This window comes from Fonsecaea nubica (genome assembly GCF_001646965.1).
Source record: "Fonsecaea nubica strain CBS 269.64 chromosome Unknown Scaff1, whole genome shotgun sequence".
NCBI classification, from domain to species: Eukaryota; Fungi; Ascomycota; class Eurotiomycetes; order Chaetothyriales; family Herpotrichiellaceae; genus Fonsecaea; species Fonsecaea nubica.
The window spans coordinates 288523-307280 of NW_019173674.1; the positions used below are offsets into that span (position 1 = coordinate 288523).

At 53.1% G+C, this 18758-nt stretch overlaps 9 protein-coding genes across 9 annotated transcripts; 5 read left to right on the plus strand and 4 right to left on the minus strand.

Annotated features, from left to right (window-relative positions):
• Positions 1-443, plus strand: AYO20_00102 (hypothetical protein; the record flags this gene model as incomplete). Its single annotated transcript, XM_022638413.1, has 3 exons — positions 1-34; positions 128-385; positions 427-443. The coding sequence occupies 3 exons, from the start codon at positions 1-3 to the stop codon at positions 441-443; spliced, it is 309 nt and encodes a 102-aa protein (XP_022505378.1).
• Positions 444-479: 36 nt separating this feature from the next.
• Positions 480-998, minus strand: AYO20_00103 (hypothetical protein; the record flags this gene model as incomplete). Its single annotated transcript, XM_022638414.1, has 1 exon — positions 480-998. One exon carries the CDS (start codon positions 996-998, stop codon positions 480-482), a length of 519 nt encoding a protein of 172 aa, XP_022505379.1.
• Positions 999-2711: 1713 nt separating this feature from the next.
• AYO20_00104 (hypothetical protein) lies at positions 2712-3501 on the minus strand (the record flags this gene model as incomplete). The annotated part of the gene is made up of 4 exons (XM_022638415.1): positions 2712-2767; positions 2826-3114; positions 3167-3358; positions 3418-3501. The coding sequence occupies 4 exons, from the start codon at positions 3499-3501 to the stop codon at positions 2712-2714; spliced, it is 621 nt and encodes a 206-aa protein (XP_022505380.1).
• Positions 3502-5135: 1634 nt separating this feature from the next.
• On the minus strand, positions 5136-6024 carry AYO20_00105 (hypothetical protein; the record flags this gene model as incomplete). Its single annotated transcript, XM_022638416.1, has 2 exons — positions 5136-5684; positions 5755-6024. 2 exons carry the CDS (start codon positions 6022-6024, stop codon positions 5136-5138), a joined length of 819 nt encoding a protein of 272 aa, XP_022505381.1.
• Positions 6025-6614: 590 nt separating this feature from the next.
• Positions 6615-7873, plus strand: AYO20_00106 (hypothetical protein; the record flags this gene model as incomplete). The annotated part of the gene is made up of 5 exons (XM_022638417.1): positions 6615-6765; positions 6885-7048; positions 7181-7425; positions 7488-7651; positions 7797-7873. 5 exons carry the CDS (start codon positions 6615-6617, stop codon positions 7871-7873), a joined length of 801 nt encoding a protein of 266 aa, XP_022505382.1.
• A 161-nt stretch (positions 7874-8034) lies between these two features.
• AYO20_00107 (hypothetical protein) lies at positions 8035-9012 on the minus strand (the record flags this gene model as incomplete). Its single annotated transcript, XM_022638418.1, has 3 exons — positions 8035-8191; positions 8320-8819; positions 8950-9012. 3 exons carry the CDS (start codon positions 9010-9012, stop codon positions 8035-8037), a joined length of 720 nt encoding a protein of 239 aa, XP_022505383.1.
• A 1233-nt stretch (positions 9013-10245) lies between these two features.
• AYO20_00108 (hypothetical protein) lies at positions 10246-12761 on the plus strand (the record flags this gene model as incomplete). The annotated part of the gene is made up of 4 exons (XM_022638419.1): positions 10246-10407; positions 10912-11269; positions 11318-11935; positions 12004-12761. The coding sequence occupies 4 exons, from the start codon at positions 10246-10248 to the stop codon at positions 12759-12761; spliced, it is 1896 nt and encodes a 631-aa protein (XP_022505384.1).
• A 1002-nt stretch (positions 12762-13763) lies between these two features.
• Positions 13764-15903, plus strand: AYO20_00109 (hypothetical protein; the record flags this gene model as incomplete). Its single annotated transcript, XM_022638420.1, has 11 exons — positions 13764-13996; positions 14060-14122; positions 14195-14577; positions 14637-14686; positions 14749-14928; positions 15004-15070; positions 15135-15218; positions 15274-15299; positions 15359-15437; positions 15490-15583; positions 15639-15903. 11 exons carry the CDS (start codon positions 13764-13766, stop codon positions 15901-15903), a joined length of 1524 nt encoding a protein of 507 aa, XP_022505385.1.
• An 816-nt stretch (positions 15904-16719) lies between these two features.
• On the plus strand, positions 16720-17929 carry AYO20_00110 (hypothetical protein; the record flags this gene model as incomplete). Its single annotated transcript, XM_022638421.1, has 2 exons — positions 16720-16801; positions 16947-17929. The coding sequence occupies 2 exons, from the start codon at positions 16720-16722 to the stop codon at positions 17927-17929; spliced, it is 1065 nt and encodes a 354-aa protein (XP_022505386.1).
• Positions 17930-18758: the final 829 nt, after the last annotated feature.

The following is an 18758-nucleotide window of genomic DNA, read 5'->3' on the forward strand; positions in this document are numbered from 1 at the left end:
ATGGTACGGCAACTTCATACTTTCGAGGCCGCAAGTTACGAGGCAAACGCATAAATATACCCTCTGGATACCAAGGTAATAAACTCCGAATCCAGATCCTTAAGAAGCGTTACTGAGAGGGCCGTAGGGGTCGTCGCAAAGGACGCCGATCAGTATCTCCCGCAGCCTTCCAAAACGCAGACTGGACCCACGTATACCGTGGTGGATGAAGATATTGAGATTGCCGAAGAAGACGACGACGACCCTCCCGAGCCAGTCAAGGTCCTCGAGGAGCTATCCACCTTTGAAGAGGTCATTGTTTGGGGCCATGATGCCGTGCCAACAAACGAAGATACCTTTGTGAAAGGGATTGAAGAATGGGTCGCTTTTGCCGAGGCGATCCACGGTCCTTCCACAAAGAACTCCCTGCAGAACGACAGCCAGCAGGTCTCCCAGGAAGATAACGAGGATACAAATACGACTACGCAAGTCTCGACTCCCTAGCCTCCTTTATTCTTTAGGTGTTGTTGCTTGGCTGTGGACCACTCCTTCTTCAATCGAATATATTCCTCCGAAGCGATACACCGCCTCCAGTAGCTCTTGAAGATTTCGCTCGCCTCTTCTTTCTCCTTCCGCTTCCCCTCGACATCGCCTCCGGTCCATTTCTCCAACTGTTCTCCATCAGCACCATATTTGCGACCGCCTTTATGGTTGGCGTATCGACGGGCGCGCGTCATGCCCATTTGGATGAACTTGCGACTCATGTCCGCCCCCACCAAATCACCACGTTCCACATACGATTCGAAGATGGACCACAAGATCTCTGCTGATTTCTGCGCCAGTGGAACAGTGCGAAAAACCCAGTAAGGCAAGATAAGACTCTTGTATGGTTCAAATGACAAGACGCCCATTTCTCCTCGTGCGATTTCGTACGAGTATCGCAGTCGTAGATCATCTAACGCGGGCGCTTCTAGAGGGTGGCGTGGCGGCGCTAGGCTTTCAAGCGTCGTCTTCGGCATGGTTTTCGTGAAGAGCAGGACTTGCTGGGCCTAAAGGCAGAAGGGGTTGGAGGTTGAAGAGACTGGGAACAGAGATGCGACCACTCATGACGACACTCGACCCCAACGACGCAGGTGGCATCTTATCTGCTGCGTCTAGACCAAAGTTTGTTTCCCCCTAGTCTTTCAAACAAACTCCAAGACAGCCACCTCTTGAGAACACAACATCAGGGGAATTCCGCATCAGCATTTCATACCGGGAAATTTCAGTATCTCTGAGAAACCAAATCAACGCGTCAGATCAGGAGATTATTAGTTGCCCCGATTCGCCGCAATGACACCAAATCTCTTCTCCATGCAGTCATTACCGTGAGTGGTAATAGGCATCGCAGCAAGACATGCCGAGACCTCACAAAAACAAGAGCTTACCCAATATCGAATAGAACGATGGTCCACTCCTCGAGTCGACGGATGATACAGCCTTAGGTAACTATGCAAGCCACAAATAGCTGTTTTGGGATAGCGACAAAGCTTTCGAACTCTCTCTCTACTCCAACCAGGAGTGTTTTGGAATCTCGAATTGTCAATCCGCTTCGTCTCTACTATTACCCTCGTTCGATCAACAGCATCTGGGAATAGGAATAGGAACGCATCAACGACCATACAGAGATCACGATAACCACTGCCCAAGCATGCAATCATGGTCCTCCCCGACCATCCAGCTGGGCAATTCAAACCACACTCTTGGCCACCGCCGTCCAAGATACCTGTTGCCTGCTTGTTTGGTTGCTTGCCACAGTGCTTCTATGAGTAAGCACTCGCAGGGGGTGGAGTCAGCTAGTCTTGAATGCCTTTCATGTGCTCTATCAAGCGAGAGAGACACTTAGCGTCCCGCCAGACCACACCCAACCAATGACAGCCTCTTTGGGTTACCGAATAAGGAACCGGCACTATCGTCTAGTGTCACTTCCTTGAAGCTTCTGCGGAGCGTACCCCACAACCTACAAGTGTTCTCTGGGTTCTGAGGCTGGACCATCGACAGATCTACCAAGGGTAAGTAACCTGAAGACTGCTTTTGTAAGCAAAGAACTTTGGGTGAATCTGCTTAGGAATGAGCAGACGGCGCGACTTGCTAAAGCAGCGAGGCCACCTACAATGCTGCCCCAGACGCAGTTCGCCCAAGTTGAACAGTGTGGCATGACCATGGCAAGCACTTGTCGTTTTGAGGATAAGCGAAGCTAAGGACGCCATATAAATCACGCTTATATCACCTGAGTTGCCGTCCAGCTGATGAAAGGCCTGTTGCTTGGCCGGTTGATCGCCCCGGGATGACCACTCCTCCTGACAGTGACAGGCATATCTGAAGTCCTTGGCTCTGGACAGTATGGATACACAATTAACACCTTAAGAAGAGTGACCATCGCTGACAAAGACTTGGTCGGGACAACGAAGACTTCATCCTACCGATAGCGTTCCGTACCTCTCGATTTGCGAAGCTCTCGCCCAATGGTGCCCTCAGCAAAATCCAGGGGGGTCGCTCGACAGGACCATGATTGTGGTTGGAACTTGAGGTTTGGACACTAGAGGCATGTCTTCTAGGTGTATTCCCGGTCGATGTGCTCCAGGCCATTCTGAAGTTTCATCCTTCTCGGTTATCCACAGCCAACTTCCTCGGTCTTGCACAGTTGCAACGAGAGAGAAAAGATGCTCTTCAAGGAATGATACGCGTTATTGTTACCGCGTATCCTTTTTGCCGACAGCGCCTCCATGATTAACCCGCCCATCGCATGCTACATGTGTCCCATGATCATGGCGTACCCGATCTCTCTGATGTATGCCAATACATACTTGAGGGAACAGGGGACGTGAAACACGGACTCTCGAGCATTGACGCTGCCTGATCATGCGTTCCATTCGCACTGTGGCTATACAGTTCTTTTAGGATCTGGTTCTCCGCCTCTAGCTGAACAACCGTGGCCTTGAGCCGCTGAATGATTTCGAGAAGGTCGCGGTTATGATGGGTTAAAGTCCGGAGTTGTGAATTGTTGGCAGCCAATGTTGACGATGCAGCCTTCAGCTGAGCTTCCTTGCGTGCTCGATACGCTCGTTGGGCTTTTCGATTCTGTGCACGTCGCCGCTTGGTGACTTTGTCAGCGGCACACCTTGTCGCGTCCGTCAAGTACACATACCTCGCCCCGAGTCTGAACCACTTCGCATTCCCTGCCATACTGGTCCACCACAACAATATGCATATCGCGGATGGCCCGGTCTCGCGGGGCTACGGGTATTGAGCATGCTTCGCTCTGATCAGGGGGTTCGAGTGGTGTCGAGGGGTTCAAGCCATATGTGTCGAAGGAAAGGGGCGACGCTGTGACAGAGTTCTGAGAAGAAATAATCAGTCAGCCGGGGCCGTTCGCCAGAGAGTAAAGAAGAGACCTACGTCGTCCCAGCCAGAGGCGTCAGAGACGCATATCTGATCGAATTCCAGGAGCTCTCCCACATCCAGGGAGTTGAGGTCTGCCATGTGGTGAAGATGGACGGCTTATGTCGCCTTACTAGGGCGCGTGTCAACCATGGGCGAAGAAGGTCCCTGCTTCGAAGATGCAGATCTCTCAATCTTTTATGGTGCTTGATTCGGTATTTCTACCCTCAGTCCGTGCTCAACCGGACGAGTAGCCTATAGACCAAATAGCCACCAGTCATCGCGATGACTTAGGCTGAAACCGGTCTCTGCACCCCTGTTGAAGATCGATCTATACAGAGTTCTTCGATCTCAATGACCACCTTCGCGTCCTTTGGCGGGGGGCAAAGGCGTTGAGAGTACCTGAGCCTGCCTGCCCTCACTACGGACCTCGAAACGAATTGAACTAGCGCACATTCGGCACCACCAGCAACGGCCATGCAGTCGGGGTGGCGTCCGCAGGCAGATTCTACCGATCTTTTACTCAATCGAGACATGGTGTCTGAGCCAAGAAATGACCTGGGCGGGTTGTGGCCAGGGCGTGGTGTCTGTGTGTGCATGTGGAAGCGAAGGCGTTAAAGTGGCAAGCTGGCTGTAACATTACTCGGTACTCGTACTCGCTCTTTGACGAGGCTGGCACGGTGTTGCGTATTTGTACGAGGAAGTTGTATCCTGTGCGCTTGGGTCGGTAAGCGACGGCATCTTTGATTGCTGAAAGATATACTGCCCGGTCGGGACTAGTACGTGAACGAGTATCCACAGTTGCCAAGAGTTTCCAGACGCCTTTAAAGCTGAGCTGCTGAGATACAGCAATCAACGAACGACCCTGATGATCTCCACGCCTTGTTCGAATGTAGTTGTTCGCGGCCGCCTTGTGAGTGGCTACGCTGTTTCGAGCCTACGCGTCGCCAGTATCAATCAGAGATGTCTCACTCCCGCAAATACAAACCATGACAAGCTGGAGGAACCTTGGTATGGCACCAGTCGTGGTACCCGGGTCACAGTACGTCTTCACCTTGGTATGAATGGTACACGGGCACCTTGTTGATCCCAGCGGACCAATGCTCCAAAGGATCGCCTGCCTGAAGACTGACATATGGACGCTACACAACCTTTGCTCGGATGAGACGACCATTCTCCTCGCCTGGATTGTACACTACCAAAGCTAGGTGAAACCCACAAACTTCGATCGCCTGGAGTCTTGTCATCAGCCAGCACGACACGTCTCGCAGACGCCGTGATGAGTTTGATGAAGCGCGTCCCTCACTTCACTTACCTGGGTCAAGCTTCAAGCAGTATTTGAGTTTCTCCCATTTTCAGTCCGAGATCTCTTCTGGTTGGTGTTTGGCATCTCCAGTCTATCTTGACGAGAGACCATTCATATTACTCCCGCTCAACCGTCAGAGGAAAACAAGTGTTTGATGTGGATGTGGTTGGTGGTGATCGCTTTGTGGACCGTGGTGAATAGGACAAGGTCCATGTCAGAAACTCCTGTCGTTTGAAATCGTGGAGAAGTATAGTGAACTACGTGATTGAGCCACTGTGAAGAGATTTTCGCGGCAATTTACTAAGAGACATACTTGGTCCATCTTCAGAGCCTGGAGGTACGCATGACGTGGGAAAGCGCCAGAAATTCCCGATACTGCCATAATCAATCCATCTGGCCAAACAGCTCAGACTACAAATGAACGACCAGATCAAGGCGGCACACCAAGGGTCATACCGCCGTCCACCGCAAAAACCTGGCCAGTGAGCCACGAGGATTGTTTACTACACAGGAATAAAGCTGTGCCTGCGATATCCTCGACCGTGCCCAGCCGAGGCCAGGGAGTGGCCTTCTTCATGTGCTTGATAATGTCTCCATCCTCGAAGTTTTTGCGGGCCATACCGGTAGCCACGACGCCTGGGGCTATACAGTTGATGTTGATCGAGTCCTGGGCATGGTCTAGTGCCCCGGCGCGGGTCATGTGGTTGATGGCCGCCTTTGTCGCCGAGTACGCCACCTCATACGGAAAGGCGATGCTGCCGGCGCAGGACGAGACATTGACGATCTTACCCCGGCTCCCCCATTCCTCATCGACTTCCTGCTTCAGAAACTGCTGGATCGCCAAGCGGTTGCACTTTGAAGTGCCCAGCAAGTTGACGTTGGCCATCTTTTGCCACAGGTCATCGTCCTCGACGGCGAATTTCCGGAATGGTGCCCAGTAGCCTGCGCAGTTGACGACGATATCTAGACGTCCGAATTTCTACGAGGATCCGCGAGTTAGTTTTTGAATATATCATGTACAAGGCGACCGCAAAGGGGACATTGCGTACCGCTATACCCTCGCTGAAGGCTTTTTCAATGTCCGCCATGACGGAAATGTCCACTTTGAAAAACACGGCTTGTCCGCCTTGCGCGAGAATCACATCGACCGTGGTCGTCTGCAGGTCCTTTTCGAATCCCTCCGGGTTGGCCTCTGGCTTGAGATCGCAGCAGATGACGGCGACGCCCTGGTTCGCAAGGCCAAGGGCAATTCCTCGACCCATGCCGCTGCTCGAGCCGGTGACGAGGGCCACTTTGCCCTGCAACGTCTTTTGCGCCATGATAAACCAGCGTCGATGCGAGCCGTATTCCAACTCGATTTGCAGGGTTTGTGAAGTTGGTGGATGGCTATTCAAGCTTTTTGGGTATGTATGCCACTCGTCAACGCCTCACAGTTCGACAACCTTCTATCCAGAATTAGGGCAAGTGCTGATCTCGATAAAAATTGATGAGGCGAAAGTTGACATTCAATTTAAAAAGAGTGCCACAGGCTGACGATGTGCCGTCCGCGCTTGTATACTCTTGCCATGGCCAAGGATGGAGTATCCGGGGTTGGACGGTGCCATGTACTGTATTCCCCCTGAAGATAGTCCGGTGCCCCGCCGCGGTAACTTTTAGCTGTGTGTTTTTAGGTACGAAACATATTCGAATCACACCGTGTCATAACATTGCCGGGGGCATCCCAAATAATGGTGTAGATTGGATTTTGTGATTTATGCCGGCGACTTATACCAAAAGGCGCTGTCGATATTTCATCACGACGGAGAACCATCGGTCAGAAGACACATCGCATCATACCCTGTCCCTTTCCTCATCCGTCCCATACTTCAAAGCACATTTCTACTAAACGTCGAGAGTCGACAGCGACAGAATGCCCGACATGCAAGGCAAGGTATTTGCCATAACCGGTGCTGGCTCGGGCATCGGCAGAGCCACGGCTGTGAGGTTATCAGAGCTGGGCGCTCAAGGCGTCGCAATCAGTGACGTGAATGAGGCCATGTTGGAGGAAACAAGGCAGCAATGTACGCACCCTCACCCTCACCCTCACCCTCACCATTGAGACGTCGGCGTGAGCCTTTCCCCTCATATATAGGCATGTGTGCATGCGTGTGCCACGCTGATTTGGGCTTTTCTCTACAAGGCAGCCGGTATGCGACGAAAGTGACGGTAAAAAAGGTCGACGTGGCCAATACCGACGAGGTTGATGAGTGGATTCGCGACGTCGTTCGGGATCATGGCCGGTTAGACGGAGCGGCCAATGTCGCTGGCATCGCGGGCGGCGAGGGCCAGATTACAGAGGCGCTTGTAAGATTTGACCAACCACCACCATCACCACCACCATCACCATCACCATCACCCAGTCCTGTCCTGTCCTGTCCTGTCATGTCATGTCACCTAGGGTACCCACCTCATGCACGAATGTCCTAACTCCTCCAGGTCCAAAAAGACTGGGAACGAATGATCTCGGTGAACCTGACCGGCGTGATGAACTGCATGCGGGCCCAACTCCGAGAGATCTCGCGGCCGGGTGGCGCCATCGTCAACGTGTCCAGCACGTCAGGCCTGCGCGGTCTGGCGCGCAATGCGGCGTACGCGTCGAGCAAATTCGGCGTCGTAGGGCTGACAGAGTCGACGGCCGCAGAGTACGGGAAGCTGGGGGTCCGCGTCAACGCCTTGTTACCGTACGTCAATCTCCCCCCCCCCTCTCTCTCTGTGTGTGGATTCGCTAATAATCCGCTTTCAGAGGTCCAATCGACACCAAGATCTTCCGCGACGGCGAGAAAAAAGGCCTGTTTGACTCCGACCTCCTCAGCGCCGGCACCCTGCTGGGCCGAATGGGCCAAGCGGACGAAGTGGCCAAGGTCCTGGTGTTTCTGCTGAGTGACGATGCATCGTACGTGACGGGCGGTGAGTCTTTTTTCATTCATTTCCGCTTTTCACATCGCTTCCTCCCTCCTATTATCAAGAAACGTTCCCGAAAGGACTGACAAAGATGGGCAATTCTAGCACGCTGGACCGTCGACGGCGGGTACTCTGCTTGTGGATTCTACAGGTCTGGATGAGTTGGGCCTGTTGGAGATGGATCGATTGACCATGCCGTCGGTCTTAGACAACTCTTTCAATGGCTGAAAGTAGATGGGGCATGAGATAAAAGCACTGGGCACGCTCTCAAGATCTTCAGACTGGATTCCCACATCTGGCTAGCTGGTTTATCCCAGATGGTTTTTTAACTGTCTATATCCAAAATACTCTAGGAATCTAAGACTCTAGGTCTGAAGTAACCATGTCATCTATAGAGCGCGAGTCAAACAGTCCTGGTTGATATGGCCGATGAATGCCTGTGAACGGTGCTTCTCCGTCTTTGTCGTGATCGGCTTGACGTGCTCCAACAGCCGCTGGACGGTGTCGGAGGCTTCGAACGCTTCCCACGCCTCCTTTGACCGGGTCCTAGAAGACTCTTGTTAGCATCCTCTCTTATCATATCCTGTCCCATACTGGGTGCTGTGGCGTGACATGGTATGGTGTGGCAAGTGTACGGTCCGGACTCTGAATGGAACTGGCGTAACGCAACGTACCTGATATAGAGACTGACCAGACTCAAATCATTGACTTCTTTGAGGACGGCGAAACTCTGGACCGCGTCACAGGGAGCAACCCCATTCCCGGCCTCGGCCTCGACCAGATCGGCACAATCGGTCGCGACACCCAAGAGCTGTTTCCTGCTGCCCTCCACGGCCGAGAAATGCACGACACAGACGAAACTGTCCTGCCGGTCGCGGTCGGGGTCGTCCTTTCGCGTCAAAAACCCGCCGAACAGGTCGTAGTAACGAAGATCGTAGTCCGGGCTGCCGACCCCCTGGACGGTGCGGAGCAGCTTGGCGTCGTCGACCTTGAGCATCTCGGCCTTGAACTCGTCGCTGGAGACGTGGTCGAGGAAGAACCCCGTCGGGTGGTAGTAGCCCTCGAGGCCCCAGAGGGTGTCGGTCTCGCCGTCCAGGTCGTGGCCCCAGTAGTAGGAATTCGAGTACCGCTCCGTTTTGGAGACTTTGCACAGGCCGGCGAGAACTTCGCGCCACTGGCGATGAGAAATGACAGACTTTTAGTACGTTCCCCCCCCTCGCCTTGGGGATATCTGGGAGAGAAAGGGACCGGGGTTGCGGCGGAATGTGTGTGTGAGTATGTGTGTGAGAAGATTGTTTACTCACCTTTTCCAACGCCCCGTCTCTGCTCACCACGCGGGCAATGACGAAAAAGAGCGGTGCCCCCATTTCTCTGGTTGTCTGTTGGCTCGCTCGCTATTCCGATTTCCACGTCTCGGTCTTGCAAGGTTATGTTATCACTGTGCTGAAATAAGATGACCTGCGGTTCAGTTTGTACGCTGGAGAAAGCCGAATGTTTCTTTCCAATCTGATCTATATGATCTATAGTCTTGAAAGACACAAGAACGAAGATAGTTAAGGTGGCACGGACGGTGGGCACAGAACTTCAAGCCTCAGCAACAAATGTCCTCCTGACTCCTCCAACACCTCTGAGATCATTTGACGGTGAATGAACGAGTACCAAGTCAATTCTCTGACCTACCTACCTTCCTGGTGTGTCGAAGATGATCCGCTGGAAACTTTTGGTTCTGATAGGCCGGACTAATTGTGCCCTCCCTGAGAAGGGGGGGTTTTCCGCCCGTAAATGCTACACATTATTCCGTCCGGACCCCAACAATCGGTGTAATTTTCAATGACTCCGCCAAAAAGCTGGGGTGGTGCCGCCTTCTTCACCTTAGCGTGCTTGCCTTGTTCGGATTTCCCTTGCATGACACCACCGTGGCCATTCAGATGAGACTCTTGAGGACTTGGTTGATGATTGTTACAGTCCTACATGCCCAGAGCTTTTTCTCCAAAAATTGTCAATGACCTATTGCATACAGATATAACGACTCGGCGTTGCTGGGCCCGGGCCCCTATCCACACGATTCAAGATTGTTGTTGGTTAAGCACATCCAACCATGGTGACAACAGAAATTTCTGTGATAGTTCCAGTGGATACCACGACAGGGTTGACGATAGTCGAGGAATAGGTCGTGGCAAAGTGTGCTGTGGTCACGGTGTCGAACTGACCGCAGCGAAACGTGGTATAGTTGACTTGGTTGTGTTGAATTTTGTACGTCATACATTTCGGATAGTCCTGATCTTCGCCACTAATGTCGTTAGGATTGATCTGTTAGTATATGGACAGTAGGAAGACTTTGGAGGGGAAGATTCTACCAGACGGCCGTTTTGCTGGAACATCCAGTCGTGGCACAAGACAAACTGCTTTCAGCCTGATCCACACATTTGGTTGGGATGGCACAATCGGAAACGAATTCCCCATCGCTATCCACCGCGCAGCAGGCAATAGCCAGATTCTTATTGTCATATGCGCAGTATTGATCGGATGGACAATCGAATTCGCACAAACATGCATTTTCCAAGTCGTCGACAGATCGGAGGAACAGAGAGGATTCAGCCATGGTTGCGTACAAGGGAGGCCAACCTGATAAACCGGTTGAGGCAATCGTGGCCGTGGCCGTGGCCGTTGAACAAGTCGGAACAGCGCTTGCACTGGCACAAGATACGATGGTCGCAAGAGATACGACACCGAAAGACAGCATATCGAACATATTGGTCAAGGTGAGGTTGAGAGCTCGATATCTCTGAGGGTTTGCACAGATGGGAGCACATGTCGGATGGTCTTATACCTTTCTCTCACGTCGATTTGCCGCACAGAGGTCGAGAATTGCTTTCATTCACGATGGACCTCAGCTTCAGCCTTACTATGTCGCCTCTCTCGCTCCTCACACCACCAACTCCCCAAAACCCCCAGCCAATCGATCAAGGCGAAAGGTCGTATTCGCTTGCGCTGGGTACCGAGTTGGTCACAATCGAATGCACAAATCGAAAGATGATTCTCGGCCTTGTACGACTGAAGGCAGAACTGGACATCAAGAAGAAGCCATCATGCATTTATCTCCTGAGACATGCAGAACTCGTTGCCACGTGGACGTTTGTGTCGAAGACCACATGTAAACCGCTGATGCCGGGGACTAGGCCAGGAGGTTCCCTCCTCCTTCAAAACCAAACATGATATCCGACGGACCACTGCTCGCACGTCTCAATCGCTAGCATCACAAACAGTTGGTGACGGACAAGTCTCTGTACTTCATTCCACAAGCACGTTGGACCGCGGCCATGCCTTCAACAGCTGTCAAGGACAAATTCTTCCACTTTGTCCTGACAGCTGTCACGACAGCATTCTTCACCATGACCGCTCTGTTCGGCGCATACTCGACTTCGGCCACCTCGATCTCTCTGGTCGTGAAGAGGTTCAGCTCAGCAATCGCCGTTTTGAGAATCTTGCAAAGCTTGACCTCTGCCTCAACCTCGTTTCTCCTCAACTATACCCTCGAAGTCATCCAGTGGACCTTGTGCAGTCGAAGAGATGGACTGCGCCTTCTGAGCTTTCTAAGCATTTCCCCCACTACCGGCTTTCCTGGTATGTACCAAGTAATCCGGAGGGGAAGATGGAAAGATTGGGATCGAGCGTGGGCGGTGGTGAGGTCAGTACAGTCCTCTAGGAAGCCCGTCACCCCTGACGCCGAACAGGCTCATTCTCATGGCAAGTTCTTGGGTCGCTGGAATCGTCTTATTCAGTTTGTCATCCTCGGCATATCTCCCACTGTCATTTCGCTCACGTCGACTTGTCTAGTCAAAACCAAAGTCGCGACAGTCTACGATCCTTACTACACATTCAGTGCTACGGCTGGCGTGGGGCTGTTTAACGGATCATTGGCGAGGCAGATGATAGGTGCTTTTCATGGGACCATCACATATCAGGTCCTGGCCTACTCATACAACTTTGTCACAAACACCCAATTCTCCGTCAGGTCACCCCCCGTGGCATGCTCCGGACATTGCGACTCGTACATCTTTCCCGGCGCACTGTGGTCCTTGCAACCTCCCTTCCCAAGGGATGCACCACTTGACGCTGTCGTCAATATTGGCGTATCACCTGCGATACAATTGGACTTTATGCGCGGTCTGGATATCGGTGACACATTTTTCCCCCAGGACTGCACCGTTTACCATGAGAACGGGGTCCGATATGGTTTGATGGTGTGTTTGGCAAAGAGCAAGCTGCACCCTGAGTCAACTATTGCTGGTGGGTGTGACAAAAACCTCGCACTCAGATCCCTCTCGTGTGCTAATCTGGTCTCGATCTGTGGCTAGGTTTGTTTTTATGCTCCGAGGTTCGTGAGGGAAGTTGTATTACGTCTCGTGTTCCATTCAGTCTCACTACTACCCTGACGGTGTACGGTCTCAGCACTTCGACAGCTTGTTCCAGGGGGAATAACAGCATCCTCTCTATTGCTGATGTCGGAAAGCCGGCAGTGCACGAGGTCGACGTCGGCCCGCTGGGCTCAGCGCTGGATTGGCTTCTGAACTCGACCGCACAGGGGCTGCCACCAGCGTCGTCCCTGATTTTCTTGTTCTCAAATGCGGCACCAGGGGCAAACTATGATGAGTGGTCCATCATCACGTATCCGTCGCTGGAGAGCATCCTCGCATTCCCGATCTGGCAGTTCAGCATCAAAGGGGATTCAACGGCAGAATCACTTCCGCCCGAGTTCCACACCTCGGCTTCCCTGTCCAACCCTCTCGACAAGATCGTACTCAACCAAGCGGCCTTTCTCGTCTACCTTGTCCTCCAAACGACCGTGGTTGCCTTTCTCTGGGTGGTTTTGTTCTGGCGCTGCCTCTGGAAGTCCAGCACTCCCCCATTGTCGGCGTATCCCTTGATCGACTTTACCGCCAAACTGGACACTCGATACAAGATTGGTGAGTTTCGTCCCACATGTGACCTGAAGAAGGAAGTCGCGACCGACGCGGAGAGCAAGGAAGTCATTGACGCCTTGGTCGAGGTGATGGTCCTCGATCGAGCTTTGGGCGAAGAGCAGCTTCTGCGAAAGCGGATTTTGATGATGTAGCTGTTGGAGCGCGCGATAATAGCAGAGACCATGGTATATAGCTATTTTACAAGCACACAACGCGTCCTCGGCTCCTGTCCCGTAGCTAGCGAACCTCAAGTATCTTGATCGCTGTCCACATACTCTACCTGTGTCTGCCTATTTTCTGGGACTCAAGTCTGCTCGGAATGTCGACCATTAAGACTTGCAAGAGGCTGCAGGTGAGTTGGCTTTATACCTGCCGCAAATGAGGACATATGCAGATGCAAGATGCTGACCGCTTTCCTTTCCCCCCCCCAGGAGTCGGACTCTCACTATCCCCTGGACCATGGGTAAGAAAACTCAGTTGGACGTTTCTTCAAGGTGACCAAGTACTCAAGTCTCTATGGATCCGCTTCCCTTGTTTTCCCCAATGGGTCATCAACAGAGTGCTGTCATCATTCCTGGGACACTGGGGTATCTGGCTGCAATGATACATCTCTTTAATTCAGCTAGCTCTTCGAGCCTCAGCGTGAAACGTCGTCTGCTGCTTTCCTGCTCTTTGCAGCCCTTCGCGCCATATTTCCTCTTCTTGCTTATCGAATTGCATCACTTCGGTCTCGGACTTTGAAGCAAACGCTCATTGCAGTCAAAAAGCCAGCACGAACGGCTGAAGCGGCACTGCAGGACCAATCGGCCTGCGGAGAATCAACTCCGGTCTTGAGTGTCTATTATTGCGACATGTTTCGAAATGTCCAAAATGTCCATAATTGGAGACTCGACACTTCCAACCGAGGCTTAAGTTGCAAGTGTCATCGTCTCTACCAATCACGACGGTCAGTAAATACCGAGGAAACCCGCCGATGGGGGGAAAAGGGAACACTGACTCTGCGTTTCTTTGATCGATACATCAAACCCAAGACAGGATGGCGCCAGATGGGAAAAAAACACTGCATGACTCGGTGGGCGGGTTAAGAATGACTTTCTCCCCAAGAAGAAATACGAAGGTCTGTGTGGGTTGCTGGTGTCGAGACACCACTCAGAATGAGAATGACCAAGGCGGAAGGCCAGCCAGACGTCTCTCAGGCCGAATGTCACGATCCCCAAGATGTCCACGCTCTCGGTGTCGCCGCCCCGGATGGCCCCTTCGAATTGCCAGAGAAGGCCGTCGAGGTTCCCGTGGCAGGGACACCTTCATCACACAACTCGATACCGTTGATGGATTTGGAGAGAGACATTGTCGGCTGGGATGCGGTGGACGATCCTGCTAACCCCAAGTGAGCCGCCCTATACCGCTAAACAGGGGGGTGGGGGATGGAGTGTTGACCTGAAGTTTGCAGGAATTGGAAACGGAAGAAAAGGGGCTTCTTGATGGTCCAGGTGGCCACCATGGCGACTATCAGGTGTGTTACTCGAGACGGAAAGAGTGTCGACTTCGAGATTGGACAAAGAAGGTTGCTTACCGGTGTCTGCAGTCCCATGGCTTCCTCACTATGCGCTCCGAGTATAGAAAGTACAATGAAAGACCTACACGAGTCGTCTCGAGTGCTCGGATCGCTCATGATCACCATCTACGTCCTCGGGTACGCTGTAGGCCCCCTGTTCCTGGCACCTCTCTCGGAAATCTACGGTCGATATCCTGTGGTCATGATATCTTCCTGGATGCTTGTGGCATGGCTCTTGGGATGTGGTTTCGCGCCCGACATGGCGAGTCTCATCGTCATGCGTTTCCTGGCTGGACTGGGCGGATCGGCCATCATCACCATCTCGCCGGCCGTGGTGGGCGATCTCTATCCCGTGGAGAGACGAGCTTTTGGCTCGGCCATCATTGCCGGGAGCCAATCTCTTGGTCCTATCGGTACGAAGCAATCTCTGCCAGATTCTGCGCGTAGATAGATACTGATGCCGATCTCGCAGTGGGACCAATTTGCGGAGGGTTCATCACCGAGTATCTCACCTGGCGATGGGTATGCTCCCTAGTCTCTTGCTAAAAAGGCTGGCGGGCACGTTCAATTGACAACCGATGCAGGCATACTGGATCCTGGTGCTTTGTGCCGGATCTACCTCGGCAGTCCTCACCCTCTTCATGCGCGAATCCAACGCTGTCGTCCTCCTGGAGCGAAAGGTCCGAAAGCTGAGGAAGACGCTGGGTCGACCGGAGCTGGTGTCGGCTGTTCAACACCGCATGAGCGCACACGAGCTGTTGAAAGTCAGCCTGATTAGGCCGTTGAAGTTAAGTCGTGTCGAGTTGGTCAATCCGATGCTGGCTGATGGTTGAGTTTAGCTCCTGGTCAAATCCCCGATTGTCCTGTTCATTAGCATCTATGTTGCCACTGCCTATGGCTTGTTATGTGAGTGGCTTCAAACTCTGCTGTCATTGACACATCGCTTGCTTCTTGACTCACCGTGCTGCAGACCTCATGTTCACCACCCTTCCGACTGTATTTCAAGAATCTTATGGCTGGTCCCTTCAGCTCACCGGCCTCTCTTATCTTGGACGTGAGTTTGCAGCTTGATTTTCCATACCCAACAGTCACGAGCTGGAACCTAACAGTGTACACAGTTGGTTTTGGAACATTTGTGTGTCTTGCCCTCTTGACCCTCTATCGAGGCATTTTCCTGACGGCGCCACTGTCTAGGCGGCATTGTTTGCTCTGATCAAGTACAACGACGCACAAGTCGTGAAGCTCATGAAGGAAAACAACGGCGTGTTTGAACGTAAGGTCCATCGCCGCTCTACACTTCCTGATGCCAGGCTGACCATGTTCAGCTGAAATGCGACTCTCCACGACAACGTATTGTGGGATCATGCTGCCGATATCTCTGATCTGGTATGGCTGGGTAACAGACAAACGGGTCCACTGGTACGTTCCACCGAAGGGGGGGAAATGTGCAACGATGATTCACCTCTCTGATCAGGTTCTCGGCCATTGCTGGCACCGTGCCCTTCGGCATTGGCATGTTCGGCATCTTCCTCCCCTTCCAGACCTACATGGTCGACGCCTTCCCCATGCATGCGGCCTCTGCCATTGCCGCCCCGACCGTCATGCGCTCGCTCTTTGCAGCTTTCTTGCCCCTGGCGGCGCCACCGCTCTACCAGAACCTAGGCTTGGGCTGGGGGAATACCCTGTTAGGGTTCGTGGCCCTGGCCATGGTTCCCATTCCATTGGCGTTTTACAGGTAGAACACTTCTGGAAACACCACGATCGCCTTCGCTAATCTGCTCTTAGGTACGGTGGGAGAATCAGGAGGAAATTTCCGGTTCGTTTGTAGCACGAGGTGGTGGGCAGGCGTTGAAAGATGTCAGCACCTCTCCAGGAGGAATGTGAGAGATGTTCGGTATGATGTAAGGCAGCCGAGCAAGCCTGGGACAAAATGTCTTTCATCTATAGAAGGTAATGGACGGAAAAGCATTAGATCCGGACAAGAGAATGACTGTAGTTGAATGAAAGTAGTGTACCTTGTAGTTGAGGGCAATATTGCGTGACATTGGCCCACCTTATTGTCTCGCTCCAGCAACATCTCGCCTTTCCCATATCGAGACATCACCGAATCACAAATGCCAAATGTCTGTAAATTATTCTCAGCCTCGCAACTCCATCCCTTGCCAAGAAAGCCAAAAAATCAGCCTTGCAGCGACGTCATCGTCAGGCTGCGCCTTGCGAGGTCGTTGCTTGGCATCACACCGCCGGGCCTTTTTCATCTTGGACGAACTCGGAAGGTAACACAGTTGCCTGGTTTGTGCAAATATCAAACAGCGAAACATTTGGAGCAATGTCTTGCTTGACCGCGACATCTTCTACCATCAACTTACCTTCGTATCCCTAGTCGTTACGGTTCAAGGCTTGAAGTGGCAGTCTGCGTCTCTCGAAGATACCAAAGTCGGTTCAGATCAGATTAGATCAGATACTAAGCTTCGAGCGCCTACTCGTCAAGGGACGAGTCCATGAGCTGTAGCTCCGGAGTGCCGGTATCGAGATCACTCTCCAGGTAATGTGTCATGTCCACGCCGCAGGCGGAAACCAAGGCCGAGGCCGAGGCGCTGGTGCCTCAGTTCCAGCTCGAGAGGGTTCTCAACCAAGGTGAGAGAGAGAGAGAGAGAGAGATGCGACCAGTTTCGTCGGCGAGCCGGCATCTGAGTCGGATGCACTATTGATTTGCTCAATCCTTGACATGTTCTTTGCATTCTACTCGCGCACATCCGCTCTGACCGAGATCTCGGGCCAGACCAGAATGGACGACGGATCTCTCTGCTCGGCAGCATCGCCGGCCGGCCGGCGCTCATCACGCTTGAACGGGCGGCGTTCCCCACGGAGCCGGAGCTCGTGTCATCCCTCCTGAAATCTCTCATCAACACCACAAACCTGGGCGCCAACGATATTTACAGGTGGTACATGGCGAATCGGTCAGTCGATTCCTCCTCGTTTTCCAACCGCGCCTCGTCAACGTCACCATCTACGACCTCGTCCCCCCCGATCATCCCAGACTTCAAACTCAACATGATCTATCCGTGCTCGCCACAGCATATACGGAAATACTCGGCGCAGCGTGTGCGCATGGTCACAGAAACACCGCACATCTACGCCACGCACATAAGGCCATACATAGCCAGCCAACGCGCCGCCGGCCGACTCGACTGGGTATTCAACATCCTCGAGGGCCGCACGGAGCAAGAAGACGTCATCGCCCGAGTCGACTGGAACTCTGCCGCCAACACGGGCTTCCTCCTGCTGCCGGACCTGAACTGGGACCGCAAATCCGTCGAGGGCATGCACCTGCTCGCGCTCGTGCAGCGACGGGACATCTGGTCTCTGCGCGACCTGAGACGGAAGCACGTCCCCTGGCTCAAGGCCATGCGCGAACAGATCGTCGCGGCCGTCATCGCCAACGTCTTCCCGCCGCGTCGGGGTCAGGACCCCGCCGAGCTTATTGACGCCGACGAGATCAAGTGCTACCTGCACTACCAGCCCACGTACTACCACCTGCACGTGCACGTCGTGCACGTCATGCTCGAGGCCGGCACGACGCAGAGCGTCGGCAAGGCGTTCGGTCTCGGCAACGTGATTGCCCAGCTGGAGGGGATGCGGGGGGACGACGAGGCGGGCATGCACGAGGTGGACCTGCACTACTTTTTGGGCGAGGAGAATGAGTTGTGGAAGAAGTGTTTTGGTCCGCTGAAGAGGGGGGAGGCTGTGGACTTGGGGGGTTGAACTGGATGGAGCTTGTGGGGTAGGCTATGCTATGCTAGGCTGGGCTAGACTCGCGATCATGATCATGATCATGACAATGACAATGACATGGCCGGGATGTCTTCTTTGAAACAGCTATCTCCGTGACTCGAGGTCCTCACTGTACCTACCTACTGTGCTCGCGCGCACAGTCTACTCTCGGCAATCTGGTAGACGGGAGGGAAACCCCAGCGGCAGCCCTGGCTCCCTTTTATCCGACCCCTTTGCCGACTGTTGATCTCTTCCGAAATCATGAAACAGTCTCTAATATATCTCCGTCCCCATCTCCCTTTGTAGGTTCCTCCCCCTGAAACCTCACCCACCGCGCCACCCTTGGGCCTTGACCGTCCTCACCCCAGACGAGCACGAGTCATTATTGAGTCAGAGTCGAGTCAGTCTGGTGAGCGGCGACCACCCGCTCGGTATATTTCTTTACCACAGCATAGCATGACTAGCCACCCATCATTCTACGGCCAAGATATTTCCTGACCCCTGCCTACACTCACGCTCTCTCTCCCGTCCGCGTTAACGTCACCTCGCGATATATTATCATTATCATCATTACTATCAAAGTTACCTTTCCGTCTCGTCAGTCAGGCTGCGTGGCTACGTACGACTTTGACCAAGGTAGAAGCCGTGCCGATGACCGGATTTCGGTGGGGAAAACGCCATACGTGATGGACATAAAGGGGGCGTCGAGGAGAGGGCATCAATTGGTCTTGCTCGACGAAGAATCTGCTTCGAGGAGGGCTTGGAGACGTCAACTCAGTCATACGACTGAATGGGGCTGGACCAACGCAACCCTCACTGA